Here is a 22,812-nt window from a genome sequence, read left to right as displayed (position 1 = left end):
TTCTTTCTATTTCCTCTTTCTGCCATCTCTTCAGGTCTCAGAGTACGTGCGACTTTCTTAGGGCAGTCTTCTCTGATCTAAACTAGGTTAGGTTCTCCTGTTATAAGCTCTTAATGAATCCCATATTTGCCCTTCAAAACACCTAACACAATGTAATGTTTAAAGTCCAGTTTCCCCAACTGGACTGTAAATCTATGAGGGCAAAAGCTGTGAGTGCCTCATTTACCATTATATCTCCAAGCGCCTAGCAGAGGGCCTTACATGTAGTAGCCACTCAATAAACACTGCCTAACAAATGAATAATATTTCCAAAGTTTTAGGCAAATAATAGGTAACCAATACATTTAAAATTAATTTAATTTTGTGTTCTTGTGAGAAACGTTGGACCCTAGACCCTAGCTTTGCAAACAAGGGAATCTACCTTTATGTTTTCTAAAAAATACAAAGATCGAAAGTGAAAGGTGAGACAGGATAAGTAGACTGTCACCCACAAGGAAATATTTAGTGCAGAACCATTTAGTAGATATATGAAAAGATTCATAAATATTTACAATACCATGTAGCCGGGTCTGCCCGCTGCCATCATCCTTTGCTACCATCTCCACTGAATTGTAATTTTCAAAATGAGCTAGTGTTTCATTTGAGGATTTCCATTCTAGCATCAGTGAACTGAAATTATCAAACTTTCTCCTGTGTTGATCAAACACTACCAGTTCCAGGACTGTGTCTCTCAGGCTTGATACAGGAATCTGTATTAAAATTAAAAGTAAGAAAAGAAAAGAAACAATAGTTTAAGAGGTGGTAAGATATTCCTGAAGCTAGGGATCATGTTTTCTCCCAATATTTTTTCTTTGACAGTTTTAAAAGGTACACATATGTTAAAAGAATGGTATAGTGAATACCTATATATACTTCATCTCAATCTGCCATTTGCTTTCTCTATCTCCCCCTCTACTTTCATACTCTCTGTGTGCGTATTTGTATGTGTGTGTGTCTTTTTTTTTTCCAAATGATTTAGGTATCATGGCACTTTACCCCTAAATATTTCAGCATGCATTTCCTAAGAATGAGTAGCAAAAACTACATTATCACACATAAGAATATTAACATTAATTCAGTGTTACATACTGTATAGTCAATATTTCAATTTCCCCACATGTCCCCCAAAACGTCTTTTATACCTGTTTTAAATTTTTGATCTAAATTTGACGTTGACAGACTTCCCTGGTGGCGCAGTGGTTAAAAATCCACCTGCCAATGCAGGGGACATGGGTTCATGCCCTGGTCCGGGAAGATCCCACGTGCCGTGGAGCAAGTAGCCCATGAGCCACAACTACTGAGCCTGCGCTCTAGAGCCCATGTCCATGACTACTGAGCCTGTGTGCCACAACTACTGAAGCCTGCATGCCTAGAGCCCGAGCTCCGCAACAAGAGAAGCCACCACAATGAAAAGCCTATGCACTACAATGAAGAGTAGCCCCTACTCACTGCAAGTAGAGAAAGCCCACGTGCAGCAACGAAAACCCAATGCAGCCATAAATAAATAAATAAATAAATAAATAAATAAATAAATAAAAGAAATGGGCTGGTCTTTGTCCCCAGTTCTTGAGAAGTAACCCTAAACCCTTGGAATTTCCTGAGTGATAGGAGTGTATCTGTTATTCATGATGGACCCCTTGGATCACACTTGAGTTTATACTTATAAGATGACTCAGGATGGGGGCTGGTCATGCTAGAAAAACCAGTGATTGTAGTGATGGGACTTTGAGCCAGGTGATACCAACCTGACCTCTAGGGAGGGGAGGGGGGTTAGAAGTCGAGTTTAAACATGTGGTCAATGATTTAATCAATCATGTTTATGTAATAAAACCCCTATAAAAGTTCTGGACACCAAAACTCTGAGGACCTAAATGAAACCTAAATGAAATAGGAAAATTCAAAATATACAAGCAAGCAAAACTGACTCAATAAGAAATAAAAAATCTGACTAGATCTATAACAAGTAAAGAGATTGAATAAGTAATTTTAAAAAACAACGCAACATCCCACAACAAAAATCCTAGGCCCAGATGGCTTCACTGGTGAATTGTACCAAATGTTTAAAGAGTAATGAATACCAATTCTTCACAAACTCTTCAAACAAGTAGAAGAGAAGTGAATACTTCCCAACTCATTCTGTGAGGCCAGTATTATTCTGATACCAAACCAAAGATACCACAAGAAAATAAAACTACAGATTAAAATCTCTTCTGAATATAGATGCAAAAATCCTCTACCAAATACTAGCAAGCTGAATCTAGAAGTATATAAAAAGGTTTATACATGATAAACAAGTGGAATTTATCCCAGGAATGCAAGGTTGGTTCAACACATGAAAATCAATCAATGTAACACACCATATTAATAGAATAAAAGGGAAAAAAACACACAATCATCTCAACAGATACAGAAAGAACATTGAACAAAATGTGAAACTCTTTGGTGATAAAAACATTCCACAGACTAAACTTCCTCAACCTATATAGGGCATCTATGAAGAATCCACATCCAATATCATACTTAATAGTTATAGATTGGAAGCTTTGCCCCTAAGATCAGGTATAAGACAAGATGTCTGTCCTTGCCACTTCTAATGAACATTGTGCTGGGGGTTCTAGCTAGGGCAACTAGTCAAGAAGACAAAAAGAAGGCATCCAGATTGGAAAGGGAGAAGTCTGACTGTCTCTATTTTCAGATGACATAATCTTGTGTATAGAAAACGCTAAGGAACCCACCAAAAAACTATTAGATCTAATAAATGAGTTCAGCAGTGTTGTAAGATACAAGATTAACATGCAAAAATCAGCTGTATTTCTATACAAGAGCAACAATCTGAAAATGAAATAAATAATTAGCTTTATGATAGCATCAAAAAGAATAAAATATTTAGGAATAAATCTAACAAAAGGAGTGCAAGTGTATACTCTAAACCAGGTGTTCCCAACCCCCAGGCCACAGACCAGTACTGGTCCACAGCCTGTTAGGAACCGGGCCACACAGAAGGAGGTGAGAGGTGGGCGAGGGAGCAAAACTTCATCTGCCGCTCCCCGCTGCTCCCATCGCTCCCCATCGCTCACGTTACCGCCTGAACCATCGCTCGCATTACTGCCTGAAACATCCCCCCACACCCCCTCTCAACCCCATCTGTGGAAAAATTGCCTGCCACAAAACCAGTCCCTGGTGCCAAAAAGCTTGGGGACCACTGCTCTAAACTACAAAAATTGTTGAATGAAATTAAAGAAACCCTAAATAAATGGAAAGATAGCTCACATTCATGAATCAGAAGACAATATTGTTAAGATGGTAATGCTCTCCAAATGAATCTACAGATTTAATGAAATTCCTGTCAAAACCCCTGCTAGGGGCTTCCCTGGTGGCGCAGTGGTTGAGAGTCCACCTGCCGATGCAGGGGACACAGGTTCGTTCCCTGGTCCCAGAAGATCCCACGTGCGGCGGAGCGGCTAGGCCCGTGAGCCATGGCCGCTGAGCCTGCACGTCCGGAGCCTGTGCTCCGCAACGGGAGAGTCCACAACAGTGAGAGGCCCACATACCGCAAAACAAACAAACAACAAACAAACAAACAAACAAAAACCCTGTTAGTTTCTTTGCAGAAATTGCCAAAGGAATCCTAAAATTCATATGCAAATGCAAGGGACTCAGAATAGCCAAAACTATATTGAAAAAGAAGAATAGAGTTGGAGGACACATACTTCCCAATTTCAAAATTACCACAAAGCTACAGTAATCAAGATAGTATGGTACTGGCGTAAGGACAGACGTATGGATTAATTGAAGAGATTTGTGAGCCCAGGAATAAATCCTCACATTTATGGTTAATAGATTTTCAACAAGAGTGCCAAGATGATTCAAAGGAGAAGGAATAACCTTTTTAATAAATGGTGCTGGATCAACTGGATATCCACATGCAAAAGAATGAAGATGGACTCCAACTTCACACCATATACAAAAATAAACTCAAAATGGATTAGAGGCCTAAATGTAAGGACTAAAAGTACAAAACTCTTAGAAGTCAAAAGCGTAAATACTCATGCCCTTGGATTAGACAATGGTTTCTTAGATATGACATCAAAAATACAAACAAAAACAACAACAGAAGTGATGAATTGGACATCGTTAAATAAAACCTTTTGTGCTTCAAAATACACCATCAAGAAAGTGAAAGTTTACAAAAAGAAAGTGAAAGTACTCGCTTCAGCAGCACGTATACTAAAATTGGAATGATACAGAGAAGATTAGCATGGAAATTTTCTATAAATTTAAATTATTTCAAATGAAAAAAAAAGATATTGAATGACAATGCCATTATAGAGATAACTTCTATGCTGCTCCATCTAAGTGCTTTTTAAAAAAGTGAATAATTTATAAAGTTCAAATAATAGTATTTAATGTTGAATTTGGTTCTGAAAAAAAATGAGTTCCTAACCTGCAACATCTCATAAGTTCTTTTATAATAAAAAGGCAGTATAGCAAGAAAGTTAATAACGTGTGCATTGGAGTCAGATGGAAAATGCTACTTTCTAGCTTTATGACCTTGGGAAAATTACTCAACTTCTAGGATCCTCAGTTTCTTCATCTGTAAAATGGGAATAATTAAAGGATTGTTCTATTCTGCAAAGGCTAAGAAATGACTTCTATTTTCCCATGCTTGGAATCATAGTTAACCTCATTTAGTGTATAGTCTGATGTTCTAGTTTCTAGGTTAGATAACTCATTTATTCCTCATTCCCTGTTGCCTACCTTCTAGCTATGCTATTGCTTATCGTTATTCTTCATATGGGTTTGGAGTAGAGGTAAATCCTATAAGTTACTAATAATGCTAATAAAAGATTTAGTAGGGAAGGATACTAACAAACCAATTTGGAAGTTATTTAGAGAGTTCTCAATTGCCTATTGTCATAGTTACAAGCTGACTATGTACCTAAGTACAACAAGCAAAGTCACTAAGCGTCACTAAGTATAGCCAACTCTAACCTAATTGAATCACCACTTCTAAGACACTATCAGAGATTAGATAACAAATAAAAGAGTTTCCTTAACTTCAATAAGACAAAAGCTACATTTCAGACCATTTATCTTAAGGCAGGTTAGAGAAAATGTAAATTAGTTGGAAATACTGTACTCACCAGTTGTTTGTTATGTTGTGGCAGAGGACATGGCTGGGCACCAGCTGGCACCTTATATACTGGAGTTACTGATATGCTGGCAGGGTGGGCACATATGAAGCGTACCTGCACAACTTCTACAGCTGGACTAGGGTTCAGGACACCTGGATGATTTCCAATTTGGAATGTCAGAATCTTTAAGAAAACACAAGGGCAAGAGATAATTGTGGGTAGACACTTGATGTCAGTTGTGCCAATCTAAACGTGTTAGAATTATTCAAATTCCAGTATAGAGTCCCTTTGGACATTATAATCAGGCAAATCCCTTAAAGACACTATAGTTCTTAATTATCTGTGCTAAGAGAAACAAGGGTATCATAGAAACAAAGGGAACATTAAAAAAATCTAACTGACCAATTACTTCAGTCTTTTCTTCCACCAAATCTTTTGTTACCAGTTGGCAAAAAGTGGAAAAACTAATTTGTGTTTCAACTCATTTCTGGTGGAAATACTAATGAATAACAATGTGAAAACAAAAAGAAGCTAGAGAGCTTCAAAAGGGGGTAATTAGGATTGAAATCACTAATAGCTAGTCATATATACAATACAGTACACTAGAGATATTAAAATGAAGCTCAATTGATTATAGCACAGTTCTTATTAAGTTAAAATCATACATGGATTCCCTGGGGGCTGGTTAGCTGGACTATGCCTCATAGTCATACTTTAAATTCTCAATCCTGGTCAAACTGAAAACCTTTGTTACTGGTTTTGGTAGAAGCAGGGTGCAGCTATGGATAAAGCCATCACTACCTCTAAAAATAATCAAAACTAATTAAACTGATAAAGGGCAATATACTAATTACTCTTATCAACACAGATCTAAGTTATTCTTCAAAATTGATAACCATAGATGACACTTTGAATTTCCCTTCCTCACATTCTTTGGAGGTGGAAAACTATATATCCTCTAGTCTAGGCAACAGGAAATGAATTATAGTGATAAAATGATTGAAATAAGCCCCCTGCTACAAAAAAATCTTGAACCATTTGGTTGGTGAACTGTTAGAATTCTCAGATGAGCAAACCAAAACCTTTGGTGTACATTTAAAGGATAGTAAGCTTTAAAAAGAAAAGATCTTTTAATCAATAATTAGAATTTTCCCATCTAGTACATAAACTAAATCCATTAGAATCTGAAAAGGAATGGCTAGAAGTACAAAAGATTTGGAGTATTATTGCTAAAAGAAATGTTAGAAAAAGATCATTTTCCTACTTGTTCCCCTAAATCCAGGCACAGGACCCGATAGATATACTGATTCTGTTTTCTCTTAGCTGGCAGCCGGACTTGCGTTATTCTAATTTTCTCTGTGTTCTCCATGCTCAGCTCCAAAAAGAATCGTGAGGGCTCCAAGATCCATGGACGAGGGCCCCCTTCAAATATCATTTCCTTTACAGAGTGCCATGTCACCAGTGCCACTTCCACAGGGTTTAGAGCCTGATGACATTTAAAGAAATTAACCCCTGATTAGTTAGAGAATTCAACAGTTTTCTAAAGTGAAAAACTGGTTATATAACTATAATGTAAATTACATTAGACTTAATTCCCAAATTAGGAAACATATATGTTATGCCTCTTACTTGGAATGCTTCTCAACCTCTGTACTAATTTAGATCCCACCTATCATTCAGCCTAACTCATGTGTCAAGAGAATCCATTAATTTATGTCTAATCATTCCAGACCACAACCACTTCTGCATCCTCTAAGCTCTTATAGTAATTATCTCTACCATTAATTTGTATACTTGTTTATCCCCTAATTCTATTTAAATATGTCAAATCTTCATATATATACATCCAATAATTCTTGTTATACTGTCTAGTTATATAAACTTCTTAAGAGAAAAGAGTATCTTATACCCCAAATTTTTGAAAGAATCTCTCTTCCTCGTGGGATTTAGTACAATGCTGTGGACATAAAAAGTATTGATAAATAAGTGCATAAACATTTTTTCTTTTTTCTCTTTTTTAAAAAATTGAAGTATAACTGGCATATAACATTACACTTGTCTCAGGTGTGTAACATAATGATTTGATATTTTTATACACTGCAAAATGATCACCACAATAAGTCTAGGTACCATCTGTCACCATATTACATAAGAATTTTAAATGGATATTTTACTAAAGTATCAAAGAACTCCTGCCCTAAAAATATGAAAATAATACATCTATACAGTTCATCTGTTTCTCAAAGAACTCTCACCTAAGAGGTAGTCAAGACAGGTATTATTCACTCCAGTATACAGAGGAGTTGTATCCTACTTAGAGATGAGGAAACTGGTTTTGGGGGAATGAAGTATTCTCAAAGTGTAGGGGTTTTTTGTATGGCACACAGTGTCTACAACAGTGACTAAGTGACAAAATGAAGTATAGAGTTGAAGCAATCATTCTGAAAATGTAAGCAAACCGTGTTTTAATATTTCTTTCCTGAACTAGTCAATCATATTTATTATTGAATACTATTAACATTAAACATTCCTATGTCTAATGGCAGTATTCTCTTAAAAATGTATATATAATTCAATTTAACAAATATTCATTGATGGCCCACTGGTGATACAGTAATAGAAAGCCAAAATAAGGTCCTGCCTCACAGTGGAGCTAAGAGTCTGGAAAAGACAGATTTGAAGTAGGTAAAGAGTATAATGAGTGTTACAAAAAGGCACAGTACAGAGTGCCAAACAAGCCTCAAATAGAAGAAATTAAACTAGTCAGAGGCTTCATGGAAGGCTTTCTGAGAAAGCAAAACTGGAGTTATTCCTTTTTCCTAGATGTATATAGTCCAAAATTAATCAGATCAACTGAATTGAACTGATGTATAAAAGGAAAAATTGAGAACTATATACCATGTACCAAAACATAAGATTGATAACAAAAGTAAAACATACATATATTTTTCAGCAGCTAAAGAAAAAGATCATGACCAAAGTACTAGGTAGAAAAAGAAAATCATCATCTTACTTCCTTTCCTTTAAGGATAGTTTTCACTCAGGGGAGATCTGATTTGTGGGACATTCAATAAATATAAAATTAGGGTAAGGATAATGATAAAACTAAGGAAAAACCTCATGAAATGACCAGGGGCTGCAGCCTAGCACTTTCACTTAATTAGGCAAGTAGGATGATTCATCCACTAAGAGAATGAGTGAAATATGCTCAAACCATATGTTTAATACTTAGGCTGCACAATGTACAATGAGGCCAACTTAAAATGCAAATATTAATGAACAAGTTATCTTTTTAAAATTAATAACTTACCTTGCTTCTTTCATTGACAACTTTTTCCCTGTGGATGCCTCCTCACCCTAAGAGGCACTGAGTCAATATTTGTCAGTATGTATCAGCAAGAACTTGTAGACATCAATTTTTGCTGTTGTTTATTTTTTAAATTTTATTTTACTTTTTATTATTTTTGGCTGTGTTGGGTCTTCGGTGCTGCGTGCAGGCTTTTCTCTGGTTGCGGCGAGTGTGGGCTACTCTTCGTTGTGGTGCACGGGTTTCTCATTGTGGTGGCTTCTCTTGTTGCGGAGCACAGGCTCTAGGTGCACGGGCTTCAGTAGTTGTGGCTCGCAGGCTCTAGAGCGCAGGCTCAACACTTGTGGTTCACGGGCTTAGTTGCTCTGCGGCATGTAGGATCTTCCCAGACCAGGGCTCAAACCCATGTCCCCTGCATTAGCAGGCAGATTCTTAACCACTGTGCCACCAGGGAAGCCCCTAGATATGAATTTTAGCTCCTGAAGGACTCAGATATATAGAAAGCATGCCAGGCTCTGTCTACTTTTATCTTTTTATTTTTAACATTATTTATTTATTTATTTAGGCTGCTCTTAGTTGCAGCATGCAGGATCTTCGTAGCGGCGTGCGGAATCTTCAGTTGCAGCATGTGGACTTCTTAGTTGTGGCATGCATGTGGAGATCTAGTTCCTAGACCAGGGATTGAATCTGGGCCCCCTGCACTGGGAGCATGGAGTCCTACCCACTGGCCCATGAGGGAAGTCCCTATCTACTTTTATTTTGAACTGCCACCTGTCGTAATATCCCAATTATAATGGACCAATCCTTGGGGGCCAAAATGATGGCTGCTGTGCTGAAAATTTGTAAGTATAAAGGGTAAAAGATGATTGACTTCCCTCCCTAGGGTGGAAGGTTTTCTTTCAGAGTTCTTCAAAAGACAGTATACTAATATTCTATATCTACTTCCAGGTGGTGTTACAAAGATACATACATATGTAAAAATTCAAACAGTACCTTAAGAGACTTCCCTGGTGGTCCAGTGGCTAAGACTCCGCGCTCCCAATGCAGGGGGCCCGGGTTTGATCCCTGGTCAGGGAACTAGATTCCACATGCTGCAACTAAGAGTTCGCATGCCGCAACTAAAGATCCTGCAACTAAGACCTGGTGCAGCCAAATAAAAAAAATAAATAGTACCTTAAGATTAGTGTACTTTACTATATGTTTTTTATATCTCAGTAAAAAAGAGGAAAAAAAAGAGGAAAGAAAGCAAAATATCTAAAACTTGCTGGGACTTCCCTGGTGGTCCAGTGGTAAAGAATCCGCCTTCCAGGGGCTTCCCTGATTGCCCAGTGGCTAAGAATCTGCCTGCCAATGCAGGGGACACGAGGTCGAGCCCTGGTCCGGGAAGATCCCACATGTCGCGGAGCAACTAAGCCTGTGTGCCACAACTACTGAGCTTGCGCTCTAGAGCCCATGAGCCACAACTGCTGAGCCCACGTGCCACAACTACTGAAGCCCGTGCGCCCTAGAGCCTGTGCTCCGCAACAACAGAAGCCACCGCAATGAGAAGCCCGCGCACCACAACGAAGAGTAGCCCCTACTCACCACAACTAGAGAAAGCCCGCATGCAGCAACAAAGACCCAAGGCAGCCAAAAATAAATAAATAAATTTATTTTTAAAAAAAAAAGAATCCGCCTTCCAATGCAGGGGACATGGGTTCAATCCCTGTTTGGGGAACTAAGATCCCACATGCCGCGGGGCAACTAAGCCCACGTGTGCCGCACGCCACAACTAGAGAGAAGCTGGCACACCACAACTAGAGAGAAGCCTGTACACCGCAACAAAGAGTCCATGTACCACAACTAAGACCCGACACAGGCCCCCCACAAATAAATAAATAAATAACAAAACTTGCTGATACAATTTATAAATATTCCTGTGGCCGAAACATGATAGCATAAACTCCCTGATACTCAGATTTGATGAGGGAGCTGTGGGTCTAAAAACAAGAGAGTGGTAAATAAAGAGAACATAAATATCACTGATCTTTAATAGAGATCACAGATAGGTAGGAAGCTCCCAAGTAGACATAGTGGGGTCCATGAAAAGATATGGCAGTTCCTTAGCATGAAATATCTCACCTTTAGGGGTTCATAAGCAGCAAATGTGGCACTGCTCTCCAAATACTCTTCATATTTAGTCACACTAACTGTTACCAAAGTATGGCCCAGAGATTTGGCTGCTATATGTGCACTGGAACAGTATGTTGGTCCTGGTCTTTGAATACCTGCAAATCAAAAAACATGACTTCAGTAGGGTAATAAGCCATCAGTCCTCAAGGAAATCAGTCTATAGAAATATAAGAATTTTAATATATTAAAAAATTCTTAATCTTACACACTACTAGACCCCAATTATTTATATTAAGTTGATATAAAATAATGTTCCTTCTATTAACAGATATATATCATGTAAGACACAGTTCTATGTACGGTGAGGATACAAATATGAGCAAAGATCCTGACCTCAAGGCACATACAGTTTAGAAGGGGAGGGTGAACATTTACATAAATTAACCTATTAGTAGAAAATGATAAGCATTATAGAAGTCTAGAAAACAGAATGATTACTTTTAGCTGGAGAGATCAAGAAAGGTTTAGATATGCAGAAGAGAGTATCCTAAGCTGACAAATAAATGAACAAAGACAGGAATATAAATGAGATACAAATGAGTATATGAAAGAGATATATGGGAAATTTTAACTAAAGTAGTTAGTTGAGCTAGAGCCATACATGAAGCCAAAGCATGAAGTTCCAAAAGGTACGTTGGGTTACACTGTAGAGGGCCTTTAATACTAAACTAGAAGGATTTTGGCTGTTGTCCACGGGCAGGGAGAAGCCTCTCAAATTTTTTTTTAATTGAATTGTATACTTTAAAATAATTAATTAATTAATTAATTAATTAAAATTTTTGGCTGTTTTGGGTCTTTGTTGCTGTGCACGGGCTTTCTCTAGCTGTGGCAAGCAGGGGTTACTCTTCGTCACAGTGCCGGGGCTTCTCATTGTGGTTGCTTCTCTTGTTGCAGAGCACAGGCTCTAGGTGCGCAGGCTTCAGTAGCTGTGGCACGTGGGCTCAGTAGTTGTGGCTCGCGGGCTCTAGAGCACAGGCTCAGTAGCTGTGGCACATGGGCTTAGTTGCTCTGCGGCATGTGGGATCTTCCCGGACCAGGGCTCAAACCCGTATCCCCTGCATTGGCAGGCAGATTCTTAACCACTGTGCCACCAGAAAAATCCACCTCTCAAAATTTTTGAGCAGGAAAATTAATTTTGAAATTGAGCTTCATGAAGATCTATCTGATAGCCATGATTACCAAAGGCAAGAACAGTTAGGAGGATATCATTAAATTCTCAGTGAGAGATAATGAGGGCCTAAAAATGGGGAGAGACAGCCTAAGAACAGAGGAGAGGTGAGAGATATTATACAGTATAATTAACAAGGGCAAAAGAGAAGTCCAAGTTGATATCAACCTTATAGATGTATTGTGAGAATTAAATGGTTAGTATATGAAAAGTATTCAGAACAGAGCCTAGGAAATAGAAATGCTAAACAAATGTTAGATGCTACTACTGTCATTATTATTGATGAAAAAACAATGGTGATCAGGATCAAATATGAAGTTCCATAACGGTAAATGATATTGATCCTTATGGATAGCTTATTCATATTCTTTTCTTATTAAAAAGGTATTTTCTTTTTTGGAATAAATTTAATATATACATATATTAAATGGCAATACAGTCCTCTTAGAAAGAGGTGTAGTATATATATTAAAGAAAGAACGAAAGAAAGAAAGAAAGAAGAGCTTGAGGCTGGAAAGAGAAGCCTTTAATATCACTAAAAAACTGACATTGTCTGGCCACAATGAACCCTGGACATGTTATTCAATTTTTGTGCCTTTGTTTCTACATCATATTGTAACACCTAATACAGGCAGTTGACAGAATAAATAAAAGTATTATAAAGAAAGGTAATATCTCAGGGCTTCCCTGGTGGCGCAGTGGTTGAGAGTCCACCTGCCGATGCAGGGGACATGGGTTCATGCCCCAGTCCGGGAAGATCCCACATGCCGCGGAGCGGCTGGGCCCGTGAGCCATGGCCGCTGAGCCTGCGCGTCCAGAGCCTGTGCTCTGCAACGGGAGAGGCCGCAACAGTGAGAGGCCCGCGTATCACACACACGAAAAAAGAAAGGTAATATCTAAATTTAATTTTTAATTTTTTTGGCCACACCGCGCAGTTCATGGGATCTTAGTTCCCCGACCAGGGACTGAAACCAGGCCCTCGGCAGTGAAAGCCCAGTGTCCCTACCACTGGACCACTAGGGAATCCCCAATATGTGAATTTAGATGGTAATTCATAGTTTCTGAATTGTTGATTGGTCCTTTAATTCAAAGACAAAGAAAGGAAAAAATAAAAAGCCTACTCTTACCTTCTTTGAGAAGAGTGAAGACTCCTTGTTTATCCATGTTCAAATCCAAGGATAAATGAGAGCAGTCTGAGAACGCGATGGCCTCTTTGGTCTCCTTATTTACATGATACATGGCAATGGGGATTTCTATAATCTGGCCAACCTCTACATCACCATGAAATGGTAACATTTTAATTTTGTTCAGTTTCAGAACACATACCTGAAGGGGAAAAAATTAATCTTTCAAGAAAGTTATGTTAGGAAAGTCTTAGAAGAAAACAAAGCATTTCTTTTTTTTTTTTTTTTTTGCGGTACGCGGGCGTCTCACTGTTGTGGCCTCTCCCATTGCGGAGCACAGGCTCCAGACGTGCAGGCTCAGCGGCCATGGCTCACGGGTTCAGCCGCTCCACAGCATGTGGGATCTTTCCGGACCAGGGCACGAACCTGTGTCCCATGCAGTGGCAGGCAGACTCTCAACCACTGCACCACCAGGGAAGCCTGTTTGGGTTTTTTTTTTTTTTGGCAGTGCACAAGGTATGCAGGATCTTAGCTCCCCAACCAAGGATCGAACCTGTGCCCCACTGGAAGAGCAGAGTCTTAACCACTGGACCACCAGGGTAGTCCCACACTAAATGTATCCAAAACTGAATTCAGTATCTTCCTCTTTTTCTTTTTCCTTTTCTTGCTGGTTTTTTTTGGGGGGGGCGGGGTGGCACTGTGTCGCATGGCTTGTGGGATCTCAGTTCCCCGACCAGGGATTGAACCCAGGCCACGGAAGTGAAAGCGCCGAATCCTAACTACTAGACCACCAAGGAACTCCCCTTTCCTCGTGTTTTCTATCCATCAAGCTGCCAAGGCTTAATCTTTCACTTTTTCCCACCCAACTAGGCATCAAATCTGATTAATCTACCTCTAAAATAACCCTCAATTTGTCCTCTTTTCTTTATTCTCAATACCATTTTGCTAGTTTAGGCTTAACTGGATACTTTGCCTTCACTTTCTTCTTTCATTCTATTCTAGTCTACTAGTATATAGCTCCAGAAACTATCTTTCATTCCTTTTTAAAAATATATTATAGTTGTTGTCTGGCTATAAAAATAATTAGATATCTTTCTAAACACAGACTTTACCATATTATTATTATTATTTTTAACATCTTTATTGGAGTATAACTGCTTTACAATGGTGTGTTAGTTTCTGCTTTACAACAAAGTGAATCAGTTATACATATACATATGTTCCCATATCTCTTCCCTCTTGCGTTTCCCTCCCTCCCACCCTCCCTATCCCACCCCTCTAGGTGGTCACAAACCACGGAGCTGATCTCCCTGTGCCATGCGGCTGCTTCCCACTAGCTATCCACCCTACGTTTGGTAGTGTATATATGTCCATGCCACTCTCTCACCTTGTCCCAGCTTACCCTTCCCCCTCCCCATATCCTCAAGTCCATGCTCTAGTAGGTCTGTGTCTTTATTCCCGTCCTACCCCTAGGCTCTTCATGACATTTATTTTTCTTAGATTCCATATATATGTGTTAGCATATGATATTTGTTTTTCTCTTTCTGACTTAACTTCACTGTATGACAGACTCTAGGTCCATCCACCTCACTACAAATAACTCAATTTCATTTCTTTTTATGGCTGAGTAATATTCCATTGTCTACATGTGCCACATCTTCTTTATCCATTCATCTGTCGATGGACACTTAGGTTGCTTCCATATCCTGGCTATTGTAAACAGAGCTGCAATGAACATTTTGGTACATGACTCTTTTTCAATTATGGTTTTCTCAGGGTATATGCCCAGTAGTGGGATTGCTGGGTTGTATTGTAGTTCTATTTTTAGTTTTAGTTTTTTTTTTTTTTTTTTTGAGGTACACAGGCCTCTCACTGTTGTGGCCTCTCCTGTTGCGGAGCACAGGCTCCGGACGCGCAGGCTCAGCGGCCATGGCTCACGGGCCCAGCCGCTCCGCGGCATGTGGGATCTTCCTGGACCGGGGCATGAACCCGTGTCCCCTGCATCGGCAGGTGGACTCTCAACCACTGTGCCACCAGGGAAGCCCTATTTTTAGTTTTTTAAGGAACCTCCATACTGTTCTGAAAAGTGGCTATATCAATTTACATTCCCACCAACAGTGCAAGAGTGTTCCCTTTTCTCCACACCCTCTCCAGCATTTATTGTTTCTAGATTTTTTGATGATGGCCATTCTGACTGGTGTGAGATGATATTTCATTGTAGTTTTGATTTGCATTTCTCTAATGATTAATGATGTTGAGCATTCTTTCATGTGTTTGTTGGCAATCTGTATATCTTCTTTGGAGAAATGTCTATTTAGGTCTTCTGCCCATGTTTGGATTGGGTTGTTTGTTTTTTTGTTATTGAGCTGCATGAGCTGCTTGTAAATTTTGGAGATTAATCCTTTGTCAGTTGCTTCATTTGCAAATATTTTCTGCTATTCTGAGGGTTGTCTTTTGGTCTTGATTATGGTTTCCTTTGCTGTGCAAAAGCTTTTAAGTTTCATTAGGTCCCATTTGTTTATTTTTGTTTTTATTTCCATTTCTCTAGGAGGTGGGTCAGAAAGGATCTTGCTGTGATTTATGTCATAGAGTGTTCTGCCTATGTTTTCCTCTAAGAGTTCAATGGTGTCTGGCCTTATATTTAGGTCTTTAATCCATTTTGAGTCTATTTTTGTGTATGGTGTTAGGGAGTGTTCTAATTTCATACTTTTACATGTACCTGTCCAGTTTTCCCAGCACCACTTATTGAAGAGGCTGTCTTTTCTCCACTGTATATTCTTTTTTTGTTTTGTTTTGTTTTTTGTTTTTTGTTTTTTTTGTGGTACATGGGCCTCTCACTGTTGTGGCCTCTCCCGCTGCAGAGCACAGGCTCCGGACACACAGGCCCAGCGGCCATGGCTCACGGGCCCAGCCGCTCCACGGCATGTGGGATCTTTCTGGAGCGGGGCACGAACCCATGTCCCCTGCATCAGCAGGCGGACTCTCAACCACTGCGCCACCAGGGAAGCCCTCCACTGTATATTCTTGCCTCCTTTATCAAAGATAAGGTGACCATATGTGTGTGGGTTTATCTCTGGGCTTTCTATCCTGTTCCATTGATCTATATTTCTCTTTTTGTGCCAGTACCATACTGTCTTGATTACTGTAGCTTTGTAGCATAGTCCGAAGTCAAGGAGCCTGATTCCTCCAGCTCCATTTTTCATTCTCAAGATTGCTTTGTCTATTCGGGGTCTTTCGTGTTTCCATACAAATTGTGAGATTTTTTGTTCTGGTTCTGTGAAAAATGCCAGTTGTAGTTTGATAGTGATTGCATTGAATCTGTAGATTGCTTTGGGTAGTAGAGTCATTTTCACAATGTTCATTCTTCCAATCCAAGAACATGGTACATCTCTCCATCTATTTGTATCATCTTTAATTTCTTTCATCAGTGTCTTATACTTTTCTGCATACAGGTCTTTTGTCTCCTTAGGTAGGTTTATTCCTAGATATTTTATTCTTTTTGTTGCAGTGGTAAATGGGAGTGTTTTCTTAATTTCACTTTCAGATTTTTCATTATTAATGTATAAGAATGCCAGAGATTTCTGTGAATTAATTTTGTATCCTGGGCTTCCCTGGTGGCGCAGTGGTTGAGAGTCTGCCTGCCGATGCAGGGGATGCAGGTTCGTGCCCCGGTCTGGGAGGATCCCACATGCCGTGGAGTGACTGGGCCCGTGAGCTATGGCCGCTGAGCCTGCGCATCCAGAGCCTGTGCTCTGCAACGGGAGAGGCCACAGCAGTGAAAGGCCCACGTACTTCAAAAAAATAAAATAAAATAAAATAAATAATTTTGTATCCTGCTACTTTACCAAATTCATTTATTAGCTCTAGTAGTTTTCTGGTAGCATGTTTAGGATTCTCTATGTATAGTATCATGTCATCTGCAAACAGTGACAGCTTTACTTCTTCTTTTCCGATTTGGATTCCTTTTATTTCTTTTTTTTCTCCGATTGCTGTGGCTAGAACTTCCAAAACTATGTTGAATAAGAGTGGTGAGAGTGGGCAACCTTGTCTTGTTCCTGATCTTAGTGGAAATGCTTTCAGTTTTTTGGCTGTGGGTTTGTCATATATGGCCTTTCATTATGTTGAGGAAAGTTCCCTCTATGCCTACTTTCTGCAGGGTTTTTATCATAAATTGGTGTTGAATTTTGTCAAAAGCTTTCTCTGCATCTATTGAGATGATCATATGGTTTTTCTCCTTCAGTTTATTAATATGGTGTATCATGTTGATTGATTTGAATATATTGAAGAATCCTTGCACTCCTGGAATAAACCCCACTTGATCATGGTGTATGATCCTTTTAATGTGCTGTTGGATTCTGTTTGTTAGTATTTTGTTGAGGATTTTTGCATCTATGTTCATCAGTGATATTGGCCTGTAGTTTTCTTTCTTTGTGTTTACTATATTATTGACCTTAGGAAAAATCTGTGTTGGCTTCCCATTGTTGACAGCAGGGGATCTTAGTTCCCTGACTAGGAATCAAACCCATGCCCCCTGCATTTGAAGTGCAGAGTCTTAACCACTGGACCACTAGGGAAGTCCTGAGGATCATTTTAAAACAGCCAAGAAAAAAAAAATTAATGTGTTACTGTACTTAAATTTAGACAGCAATGTCTCAGAGGAGATATGAACGTTTTTGGGAGAGTTGCTTACCTTAATTTCCCCATATCGAAAAGGATTTTGTACATCTCGGGCCAAAACAGTGCTGTTCCCCCTGACCTGACCAGCTGTCGTCACCACTCCTTTAGTGGTTACCATGGCCACTGTTTCATTAGAAGAAGTCCAGGTGAAATTGCCACTGCCACCCTCTACCTATAAAAAAATACAACCTTATATTTAATTAGTATAGGAAGAAAATTGGAATTTAACTGAAGATGTAAAATCTGGTGAAATAAAGTTTAGGAAATAATAAAACTATACAATAAATTACTTCTGGAACATTAAGAAACTGTGATGCTATGTTAAAGTAACTAAATGGGGAAGGGTAATACTAAAGGGGGATTATGTAATGGCAGTATCACAAAATGTCAAAAAAGAGCACAAGGGAGCTTGACAAAACTTTATAAAATTCACAAGGAAAGGATATATGGAAGAGAAGGAAAGTACACCAAGTATTCTTAGGTTGACAGTATTCAAGAGCATGATTTGGTTGTCACCCAAAACTGAGTTATACTGCTAGGATTAGGGGGAAATAAGATTTAACATTAACCTTCAATAAATTAAGCTATCAGAGAAACTGACTTATTTCTTTGTGAATTCTCATTATAAGACATCATACCTGTACTTTATAATGATATAACATTCCCATGGGATGGTGAGGAAATGCCAGAAAGTTGGGTGTAAGCTTGATGGGAAAATAAATCTTCACTTCTTGCTGATGTATAATTGGAAATTTTATAGGCTGAATATTTTTATCCTATAAGAGCAGAAAAAAAAGGAGCAAAACAGATTTTATAAGGACTGTTCTTATGGTCCACATTCACATATAAAGCATCAGCAAAATGGTGTGTTAATAAATTACTCAACCAGTTTCTATCAATAAAAGAAAGAAAGAAACGTTCCTGTTCATTAGTGAAGCACAGCTACTACAGTTCAATAATAATGAAAGGGAGTTTGATAGACCTAAAAGAAGTATCCCAGTCATGGAAAGCAGTTTAAATTTCCTGAAATAAGATTTTTATCAACACAGAGAGGGCAATCATAGTTTCAGAAAGAAAGATCCTTGGACATCTATCAGTTAAGTATATAAATTGTAAAGGCAAAGGAATATTACAAGGTATTCAGAAGAAAATAAAGAGAACATTTAAAGATGCTGGGGTAAGATATTCCCCTTCTGCTTAAAAACAAGAGCAGGGTTTAGGGGGGTACCCATACATGTAAAATAGAGTCCTCACACTCAACTATGTTGGCGTTTTCTCTTTGAAGGAAAAATCTATCTATCTATCTATCTATCTATCTATCTATCTATCTATCTATCTGTTTTTTAAAGAAGCCCTGAAATGTTTAGCAACTGTGTCACATCTGCAGTAATGGCTCTGATTTTCTCTTCAGTCTCTTAAGGTGGCTAGCTGGATGTTCTTTCAGTTTAAAAGAACATCATTCTATTTTAACCCCCTGAGACTGATTTTGGACTTCTGACTTTCACAACTGTAAGATAATAAATTTGTGTTGTTTTGATCTGAAAAGAGAGAGAGAGAGAGAGAAAGAGAGAGAGAGAATATCATTCTGATGGTATTTAGGTGATCATTGAGGGAAACAAGAAGAAATCTATTGGGAGTAGGAAGCATATGCTAGGCCTGGAGAGGACTCTTATAATTCAAGAATAAGGTAATAATAGTACAAAATGGGTTGATCCTAGGAAGACATTTTATAACATATAGGAAAAAGAGAAAGAACATAGTACCTAAAAAGGCACTATGCCCTTTTAGGAGATTACATGCTGTTAAAAAATATTGACCGCAGGGAACAGAAGACTTCAACAGTGTCTGCTTTGCCATACGAGAAAACATGGACATGAAATAAGAGGTAAGAGCAGAGATAAGACAACAAACTGGGATAAAGTGGGACATGGCTGAGTGCAGGAGGAAATTCAAAGTGAACTATACAAAATAAGAAAAGAGGGCTTCCCTGGTGGTGCAGTTGTTGAGAGTCCGCCTGCCGATGCAGGGGACACAGGTTCGTGCCTCAGTCTGGGAAGATCCCACATGCCGCGGAGCGGCTGGGCCCGTGAGCCATGGCCACTGAGCCTGCACGTCCGGAGCCTGTGCTCTGCAATGGGAGAGGCCACAACAGTGAGAGGCCCGTGTACCGCAAAAAAAAATTAAAAAAAAATAAGAAAAGAGGTAATAAAAATTTTAAACGTCTGACTTCCCTGGTGGCACAGTGGTTAAGAATCCGCTTGCCAATGCAGGAGACACGGGTTCAAGCCCTGGTCTGGGAAGATCCCACATGCCATGGAGCAACTAAGCCCATGCACCACAACTACTGAGCCTGAGCTCTAGAGCCCGTGAGCCACAACTACTGAGCCCACATGCCACAACTACTGAAGCCTGTGCACCTAGAGCCCGTGCTCTGCAACAAGAGAAGCCACAATGATGAGAAGCCCGTGTACCGCAAGGAAGAATAGCCCCTGCTCACCACAACTAGAGAAAGCCCGCGCACAGCAACGAAGACCCAACACAGCCAAAAATAAAACAAACAAATTAACTAATTAATTAAAAAATAAAAAATAAATGGCATTATGATTGCAGAACAAGGAAATATTGTAATAAGGGCTTCTTTTAGGGTAGTCATAAAATCTTTTAGATTTCTTAGGTGGATCTTCATTTGGGAATTCAAAGCCCTGAGCTAACCATTTTCTTTCCCAAAGTTACCCAGCACACTTAGAAACAACAATCAATAAACCCTATTATATCCCAGACTTTCTTTTTATTTATTTATTTATTTATTTATTTATTTATTTATTTATTTAATTTTAAACCTCTCTCCACTGTTATATGAGTCAATTTGACATTCCATTTATTTAAGAAATCAGTCTGCTTCTTTTCAAGAGTATACTTTTCAAGATTTTTTACTAAGTATTATGCTAATTGTATCAGGTAGGACTTTTTTCTTTTTTCTTTTTTTTTTTTTTGCGGTACACGGGCCTCTCACTGTTGTGGCCTCTCCCGCTGCGGAGCGCAGGCTCCGGACGCGGACGCGCAGGCTCAGCGGCCATGGCTCACGGGCCTAGCCGCTCCGCGGCATGTGGGATCTTCCCGGACCGGGGCATGAACCCGTGTCCCCTGCGTCGGCAGGCAGACTCTCAACCACTGCGCCACCAGGGAAGCCCCGCCCAGACTTTCACTAACATGTTTTATGGCAGCAACTACCTGGTTACCAAAAGCTTTGCCTTCTACATGCACTTAACTATAGTGTCTACAGGTAATAATTTAAGTAGCTATTTTGCTCTTGTATACCATGAACTATCAATGCTCACTTCTTAATCACAAGAAACAGGATCAGTAATGCCTTTAAATCTAATAGAGAACCTAGAATCAACTTGGAGATGCGAGTCTCCAAGATGTTCTCCACTGATCCCCACCCCCCGGTATTCACATCCTTGTGTAGTTCCCTCTACATTATCTCAGGAATGGTTTGAATGACCAATAGAATGTGGTAGAAGTGCTTATATTAAAAAGAAGAAAGATATAAAACCGGTGATCCACCGTAAGATTCTTCCACAATAAGAAACTTAAAAAAGAAATGCATTTTAAATCCAAAGTAAGGAAAAGAAATAGAATAACAAAGATAAAAGCATAAATCAATGAAAGAGAAAGTAGATAAAGAACTGGAAAAAAGTCAATGAAACCAAAACTTATTCTTTGTAAAAAGCAATAAAATTGATAAATGTCTAGCTGGATTTATGAAGAAAACAAGAGAAACATGAATAACCAATATCTGGAATGAAAGAGACAACATTGCTACAGATCCTACAGACATAAAAATTAATAAGGCAATATTTTGAACAACTTTATGTGATTAATTCAACAATTAGATTAAACAGAAATTCCTTTAGAGACACACCTACCAAATTTCACTCAAGAAAAAATAACCTGTATAGTTGTATATAAATCTTAAAAATTGAATTCATAGTTTTAAAACTTCCCATACACCAATCATTAGAGGAATGTAAATTAAAATCACAGTGATATACCACTTCATACCCATTAGAATGGCTATTATCAAAAATAGAAAATAGCAAGTGTTGGTAAGAATGTGGAGAAATCACAACCCTTGTGCATTGCTGCTGGAATGTAAAATGACAGCCACTGTGGAAAACAGTATGACAATTCCTCAAAAAGTCAAACATAGAATTGCCATATGATCCAGCAGTTCCAATTCTGGGTATATACCCCAAAGAATTGAAAGCAAGGATTTGACAAAATATTTGTATACCCATGTTCATAGCAGCATTATTCACAATAGACAAAAGGTGGAAACAACCCAAGTATCTATTAATGGATAAATAATAAACAAAATGCAGTATATGCATTTAATAGAATATTATTTAGCTTTAGAAAGGAATGAAATTCTGACACGCTACATCATGGATGAACCCTAATGACATGCTAAGTGAAACAAGCCAAACACAAAAAAGACAAATATTGTATGAGTCCACCTCTTTTTTTTTTTTTGGCAGTGCTGTGTGGCTTGTGGGATCTTAGTTCCCTGACCAGGGATTGAGTCTGCACCCTCAGCAGTGAAGGCACAGAGTCCTAACCACTGGACTGCCAGGGAATTCCCTGTATGATTCCACTTATATGAGGTAACTAGATTAGTCAAATTCATAGAGAAAGAAAATAGAATGGTAGTTACCAGGGAATGGGGCTGGGGTGTTGGGGGGGTGTTATTGTTTAAGAGGTAGAGAGAATCAGTCTGGAAAGATTATAAAGGTCTGGAGAGAGATGGTGGTAATGGTTGCACAACATGAATATACTTAATGCCACTGAACTGTACCCCTAAAAATGGTTAAAATGGTAAATTTTATGTTATGTATATTTTATCACTATAATAATAAAAGACTTCCCATAAAAAAATTCCAAGCTCAAATAGTTTCATTGTGAATTCTACCAAATATTTATGGAAGAAATAACACTAATTCTACAAAACTCTTCCAGAAAATAGAGAAGAATACTTCCCAACCCATTTTATAAAGCCAATATTATCCTAACACTAAAACCTGACAAATGCATTACAATAAAAAACAGAAGAAGGAAAAAAAAGCTATAGGTCCTCAAAAACATATATGCAAAAGTCATTAACAGAATTTTAGCAAGTTAAATCCTGCA

General features: G+C 38.7%; 1 protein-coding gene across 1 annotated transcript in view; it reads right to left on the bottom strand.

Annotated features, from left to right (window-relative positions):
• NUP210L (nucleoporin 210 like) overlaps positions 1-22,812 on the bottom strand; it is a gene marked incomplete at its 3' end in the record, with an annotated part of 73,395 nt that overhangs the window by 31,836 nt on the left and 18,747 nt on the right. Inside the window, exons 9-15 of the mRNA XM_081226237.1 lie at positions 18,261-18,398; positions 17,636-17,794; positions 12,949-13,147; positions 10,603-10,748; positions 6,439-6,660; positions 5,184-5,357; positions 557-749 (exon numbers count right to left, since the gene is read on the bottom strand). Coding sequence (XP_081082363.1) covers positions 557-749; positions 5,184-5,357; positions 6,439-6,660; positions 10,603-10,748; positions 12,949-13,147; positions 17,636-17,794; positions 18,261-18,398 — 1,231 coding nt within the window. The remainder of the gene's footprint in view (positions 1-556; positions 750-5,183; positions 5,358-6,438; positions 6,661-10,602; positions 10,749-12,948; positions 13,148-17,635; positions 17,795-18,260; positions 18,399-22,812) is intronic.

The sequence above is a fragment of the Mesoplodon bidens genome, assembly GCF_964165515.1.
Source record: "Mesoplodon bidens genome assembly, chromosome: 2".
Classification (NCBI taxonomy): domain Eukaryota; kingdom Metazoa; phylum Chordata; class Mammalia; order Artiodactyla; family Ziphiidae; genus Mesoplodon; species Mesoplodon bidens.
This window is presented reverse-complemented; position numbering and strand designations above follow the sequence as displayed.